Source organism: Alosa alosa, chromosome 3 (genome assembly GCF_017589495.1).
Source record: "Alosa alosa isolate M-15738 ecotype Scorff River chromosome 3, AALO_Geno_1.1, whole genome shotgun sequence".
NCBI classification, from domain to species: domain Eukaryota; kingdom Metazoa; phylum Chordata; class Actinopteri; order Clupeiformes; family Clupeidae; genus Alosa; species Alosa alosa.
This window is the reverse complement of record NC_063191.1, coordinates 37,047,381-37,054,334: the sequence shown is the minus strand read 5'-3', so window position 1 is coordinate 37,054,334 and position 6,954 is coordinate 37,047,381. Positions and strand designations below refer to the sequence as shown.

General features: G+C 46.5%; 1 protein-coding gene and 1 long non-coding RNA gene across 2 annotated transcripts in view; one reads left to right on the top strand and one right to left on the bottom strand.

Moving 5' to 3' along the window:
- Positions 1–2,473, top strand: part of LOC125291996 — a 6,356-nt gene extending 3,883 nt beyond the window's left edge. The window contains exon 2 of the long non-coding RNA XR_007193120.1: positions 2,127–2,473. This is a non-coding gene — a long non-coding RNA (uncharacterized LOC125291996). The remainder of the gene's footprint in view (positions 1–2,126) is intronic.
- Positions 1–6,607, bottom strand: part of LOC125291964 (prostaglandin F2 receptor negative regulator-like) — a 36,285-nt gene extending 29,678 nt beyond the window's left edge. The window contains exons 1-3 of the mRNA XM_048239010.1: positions 5,976–6,607; positions 2,981–3,346; positions 717–1,127 (exon numbers count right to left, since the gene is read on the bottom strand). Of these exons, the coding sequence (XP_048094967.1) occupies positions 717–1,127; positions 2,981–3,346; positions 5,976–6,018 (820 nt within the window). The 5' untranslated portion in view covers positions 6,019–6,607. The remainder of the gene's footprint in view (positions 1–716; positions 1,128–2,980; positions 3,347–5,975) is intronic.
- Positions 6,608–6,954: the final 347 nt, after the last annotated feature.

Below are 6,954 nucleotides of genomic sequence, written 5' to 3'. Positions count from 1 at the left end.
ACCTCACTTCCCAGCACCCTATTAGCCACTTTGCTAGCATTCCTGCCTCCCATTCCCAAGGAGTCTGACACTAGGGATTGTGCTTGCCAACGCAATGCAGAATTTGCTCATACGTGGGATAAATCAGGGTCAGAGCCATTCTGAATGGCAGCTAGCACGAATGACATGAATCAGTTGTACACACTCACGCTGAAATATCCACCGTTAGTGAGTGCTCCATCAGGGCTGAATCCGTCCTGGCCTGATTCTGATCTCATAGGCTCCTGGGCCTGCCAGTGCAGAACTGCCAGTCCCTGTCAGCATACCTCACGCCTGTGTCACCAGGGGAAGGGCCCGGCAGGACGCGGCATGGAGTGTGAGGTGTGGCTCTGCAGGCTTCATCTCCACTGAAACCTACCAGCAGCTTTTCCTGACTACAATATCTCATCACAAGCCTCAGTGACCAGGAATATGGGCGTTATGGCTAAATGAGAACCTATTGAGGTATGACTAAGCTTTGCGTTAGCTTCCTGAAGTGTTGGGTGAATGAATAAAGACACCGACCACAAATCGTGTTACTGCTAAGAGAGGGCTGATTAATCAATGACTAAGCTTTGCATTATTATACAGAACCGTTGGGTGCATTTGCAGACATATACTCACGAACATACAAAGACAGGCGTGTCTGACGGGGAAATGCCTCATGATCTTTGGCCTTTGTCCAAACACATACACACCTGTAGGTTTGACGGTGACAGTGCCCATCTCCTCACTCTTCTCCAGAATCTTGTCCAGGGAGCCTCCGGCCTGCCTCACCCATTCTCTGGCCGTGCACACGTACTTCCCCTGGTCCTCTGGCCGGGCCCCAGACAGAACCAGCCCGTAGAACCCGCCTCCACGCAGGTCCAATCGGAGCCCGCCGTCCGCATAGCGCTGGGCAGACCCAGTGGCCACCGTGACCTTGTCCTCAGGGCCGAAGGTCAGGATCTCCGACGCTGGCGAGCCACCCTTCTTGTGGGACCACGTGACGGACAGGGAGGTGTGCTCGGTGAACGCTCTGGTGGTGTTGCAGTGAAGCTCCAGCTGGTCCCCTTCAGACACCACAGGCTTTGGGATTGACGGCGCCACCCTCAGGCTGTCCCCTATCACTGTAATCAGAGAACGCAGATGTTAAAAAGCTGTTACTAAAATACAGCTACACATAAAATAGAGATCCACATCATAAAATAAGGTGATCCACATCATAAAATAAGGTGACAATGACATGGTAAATTGAAAATTACATACTAGTAACATCCAAAAAAATGAATGAAGTATATATAGGTGAAGAGATTACAGAAAAGGAGGAAGTGAGATAACAGGGGACATTTGTCTGTATCCCACCAATGAGCAAAAGACCAGCAGACCGCCAGATCTGCCTCCAGTGGCTGACAGCTGCCCACTGGCCTTCTGCCAGCTGGGCCATGATGACCAATGTAACCTAATCGTATTATGACAAAGAGTCATTTAAAATCAATCCAGTAGCCACAAACTTCCTATTCCTATAACAAGGCCCATTCTAATGGGATGAGAAGGAATCTAGCATTGCACATTCTAATGGAAAAAGAGTCTATGTTTGTTCTGTTGGGGAGAGGAAGAGAAGAGAAGAGAAGAGAAGAGAAGAGAAGAGAAGAGAAGAGAAGAGAAGAGAAGAGAAGAGAAGAGAAGAGAAGAGAAGAGAAGAGAAGAGAAGAGAAGAGAAGAGAAGAGAAGAGAAGAGCAAATATTCACTTCTAAACTGTTGATTTCAAATTGACAGTGGCCTTTGGGGTTCACTAGCAAGATGGTGTATTTCAACATAAAAGGAAGTGTCTCTATTTGAGCTCTATGACTCCACAGAGCACCAAGACGCCAGAGGGGCATTTTATATGAGGCCTACTAACAGGATATTACCATGGCAGCTAATCACCAACTAATCATGGCATGCATAACACACATTTCCTCCCCCCCATTACACACACACACACACACACACACACATACCAAAAGGAGATTAAGGTAGATATGAATCATGTTATTGACTGTTCCACTGTTTGTGTGTGTGTGTGTGTGTGTATATGTGTACAAGGCTCTTCCGGGAACCTCCCCATAATTCCTGTGATTTGCAGATAACTGTGACGGTAAGACAGAGAAGGCAGCGATGACCAGAGACCTTGACCTCATACCCCATACCCAGCAGTTATTGTGATGCTTCCCTAAACAATGAAGCCACTTCCTTCACTACATCTGAGAGAGTCTGAATGGAGAGGACACCCAGAAAGAGCTGAAGTCTGAAGTGACTTCCCTTCAAACTGGACGTCCACAAAACACTCCCACAACACTCTTCTAGAAAATGAATTGGAGTCTTTCCATGTAAAAACGAAATGCTGGTGTGTTTTATAACACAGTAGATGTGCTTCTTGTTTGGTTACTTTTTTGATCATTTCAAGCAATAAAACCACCCACTGATGATGCAGAGGAAGGCGTTTAAAAATTGCTTAAGGTTCAGAACAACCTGAAATAACCTCATCCTTCGGGAATCCGAAACTAAGGGAGCCTGTAGAAAGGAGGGTGTGTGTTGAGCTGGGAGGCAGTTGGGAGAAGTGTGTGTGTGTGTGTGTGTGTGTGTGTGTGTGTGTGTGAGAAAGTGAGAAAGAGAGATAGAAGGTGTGCATGCGTGTAGGACCTCAGACACTAGAAATACTGGAGGAATTTGTCATAGAAGAGATGAATAGTTTTATCCAGTCTTCATTGGCACAGCACCACAGGTTGAGGAGTTCAGGAGTTTCCTACCACAGCCTGTCCCCATTCCCTGCAGCCTAACTCCATTTGCCCAACAGCAGAGATGCTGACTGATGAGTGGCAACAGAGACATAACATGGCCATGTAGACTAATAGGGTTGGTGTTTATCGCCAGTTTCTAAAGTTGTGATAAAACATACATCCCAACTCTCCTCCTAATTTCTGCAGAGTTCAGGCTTACCTTTGAGCGCCACATCTGCAAAGTAGTTCCCTTTGACCGTCGTGTCCGTGCTGGGAGTACTGCACCGATAGGTGGCACTGTCTGTGGCTCGAACCTTCTTGATTTTCAGCTCGACAGACGAGTCGCTGAGCTTCTTGATGCTAATGTCGCCACTGGAGACGCGGTCCCTCAAGAGGGTGTCGGGATACGCGCTGTCGAACGTTGACACAACCTGTAACTCCTTCCCCGCTTGCAGCATGGTCCACTCAAAGTCCTGATCTCTGGGACCCTCATAGTCGGATACGTCGCAGCGAAGGGACACAGCCTGGCCCTCAACACGGACCAAAGGGCCGACCGGAACTTTCACAACCCTGCCCTCACATAGAGCTAGAGAACGAGAGAGAGAGAGAGAGAGAGAGAGAGAGAGAGAGAGAGAGAGAGAGAGAGAGAGAGAGAGAGAGAGAGAGAGATATTTACTAACATTGAAGAAGTTTGGGGAAAAAAACTGTTCAAGCTGTACATTGATTCATGGAATAATCACACTTTTGAGACAAAATGAATTGACATAGAGCTACGAAGGAAGTCAAACATCTGATCAACACAGCATTTGGACGATGGACATTCTTCATCATCACATCACTGAAAGCAAACTCTTTGCTGTCAGCCAACCGACTGGGCTCGACCACCAGAGCGGAGTCATCAAAACACTGTTCCCTTCCTCTCCCCTCGTGTCTATTGCTCTCCCAACGCGCCGTACGTTACCGTGACGACAACACAGATGCATCAGTCAAGCATCAGAGGAGAGCGCTGCTCAGAGAGACAGGTCACCGAGAGTGCAGACAATTCTGTCATGAGCTCACAATTAGCCTCATCTGTTGTCCTAGCCTGGGCCAGAGGGCCAGCATAGGTCTCCTTCTGCACACACACACACAGCCACAAAAATTATTAACTTAGAAGGCAAAAGATAATACACAAAATCCTACCTGACAAAGTGCTCAGGAGTCTGAAGTATTGCATGACATTAACTCTACACAATTATCCTGGCTGGCTGGCATACACACACATACATGAACTAGATTGCAATCCCTAAACAAATACTTAATAAGAACAGGAGCAGAGATGAACACAATGACAGACACCAATGCATGGCATTCTGACCACTCTCACCTTTTATGGTGAAATGGATCTTAAGTGTCCCTATTAGGGGACAGCTGATCTAGCGTACTGCCAAGAGAGCTCTTAGCCATACAAGATGACCGTGAAACTCTCACTTGCACAGAGAAGGTGTTTTGACATTGGAAATAAAACATTTCAAGGCACCTTGGCACTTGTATATCAGAAAGTGGTTGGTGGTGGCGGGGGATGCACACAGAGAACAGGTTGAGACACCCACTTCTCGAGGGTGTAAACGGAGAATGGGAGAAAGAAACAGAGAGAGGGAGGAGAGGAGAGGTAGAACAGTGACAGAGTGATAAAAGGGGGCGAGGCGTGGAGCAAGTCAGGGCTTGTTCAAGCAAGGCTGTGCTACAGGTAACAGGGCAGGGCGACGGCAAGCAAGCTGAGAAAAACACAGTGAAGTGAAACTCCCTGAAGAAAGCATGTCAATACTGAGCTATCACACGCACACGCATACACACACACACAAGGTAATTCTTCCGGTGAGCCTGGGATGTGGGACTCTGGTGGTCTGAGTCACAGCATGCCTGTTGGCAGTCCTGTGTGGACAGGTATGTGTCGGCATATCAGCTGTGACACTGCAGTACTGCTGCAACTCACAGTTCCATTACACATTACACATTCCCTTCATTCACATGAACAGCCTCACACCTACACACACACACACACACACACACAATGAATGTGTTGATCCTTCAGTAAACATTCCCAAAAATAACCACACTGACACCTTCATACAAACTCTCAATAACTGGCTACAGTGCGTGTCTGTGAGTCTGTGTATGTGTGAGATGGTGTGACATCCAGAGGTGATGGCTAGCTACATCTAGACCACACCGAGTCCACATTCTACCTTCACACTTTCAGTTAAGAGCAGTCATAAGACCGTCATTATGGCCCAGGAATGCAAGAGGAACACCATGACTCACTCACACCCTGCACGCTGCCCTAGTGCTACCCATTTTCAAGATGACCCCTTTCCTGGTGAACGAGCCAAGTGCGTGTGTGTGTGTGTGTATATATATAATTATGGACAACAATTACAATATAAGCCTGCCACACCTTGCAATGGTCAGACCTCAGTGTTATTTAAACATTTAAGGCCGTTCCTCCCTCTCCCTTTTTATGTCACACTGTAGGACACACACACACACACACAAAAACTGTACCTTGACATCACAAGACATGATGATATTACTATAGGCTCAGAATAGCCTAGTATTCAGCCTTACTCCTGTGTGTGGTATTGGTGCCTGCATGACCTAACACAGTAGCATGTTTCCGCAGCAGATAGAAAACAGCCCATTGCCTTTTTTCGGCAAGGCAGAAGAAACGTTCACTGCCCAGAAAACAGCTAGAGTGGAAAATAATATTGTGTAACACCTGTAAGATATTGTATCACACAGGTTTGTCATAGTCAGTTGTCCCCTCTCCCTCTGACACACACACACACACACACACACACACACACACACACAGTCTAGTAGTCTATGATCAGCTAAAGCTGAAAAGAATACTGTAAACAAGCACCTGTTAGACAGTTTGCCACTTAAGTTCATCATGCCCAAGGGTCTAAAGAACTCTTGACTTGGTATCCCGCGAGAGTTGTTTGTCTTATAGCCCATTTCCTTACATTGTCAAAGCATCTTTGCCAATTAAACGTAAACATTTTTCTATCAATTTAACAATAACGTTAAATGAAGTCATCAGCACCAGAAAGACATTCAATACACCAAGCCCCGCGCGAACGCACAAGAGATTGGGAATCTTCCGAAATGTATGCTGAACTCAAATGTAAACGTTCCAAATATATATCCAATATTAAAAAGAGCAGGCTCACCTAAAGTTGCTAACACAATAAAAGAAGCAAAGATCTCTTCCATTTTGGCGAGGTGCACAGGCTACTTTCCCACTCAAATAAATCTCTTTGTCATCCACGCCTCAAACGGAATACTGAACGCTCCCGTGATATTTCCTTATGTTCAACAGAGCGCAACTCTTGCCGATATCCACTACTTCTCAGGACTTTAGTTGTGATCTGCTGTTTATCCGTAGAAAAATCCTCAGAATGATACTTTTGTAATCCAACGCGACCGGCAACGACACACATGGTTCATGACGATCCGTCTTCTGAGTAGCGCAGGCACTAAGAACTGAAAGCTACTCTGCAGCGGTAGGAGTCTACGTCCGGAAGTAGGTATGAGTGACTTGGGGGTTTTCATTGGATAAAGGAAGAGACACGACACGAAGCTGTGGGAACACTGAATAAGCAGGTGAACCTCTCCATACCACAGAGGAATATGACAAAACAAATGTAACAGAGACTGATTAAATAATTTATCTTAGGGAAAAAATGGCAGCATTCCGCCGACCACCACTCCCAATTTTATCTTCATTCCCCTGAATGTTGAAGCCTAATAGATGATTAATGCGCGCCACTCATGAGAACAACTGCACCTTAGCTCGCAATCGCATCACTCGATCAGCACTAACATCTTTTGATTGCACGTCCACATCATTTGCTCAATTGTGGGTTAGGCTACACTACTGTGTGATCCCATTTTCCCTGATAAAAAACAAACAAAAAACACCACAATCAAATGGAATCAGCTCGTGCCGAATAGCTATTTAAGCGCTGCTCAGTGTCGCTTGCCCATTGGTTGCCTTTAGGCAACTTGTGTGTTGTTTCAATAAACATGCTGAGCAGCCCTGTGCGCCATCGGGTAGAGGTCAAATGTCACAGCAGCTGCGCCCATAGCCCAGAGCTAAAGGTCTAAGGTCAGGATGCCTGCTGTGGCATCAGAGAGACTAAAGGAGTG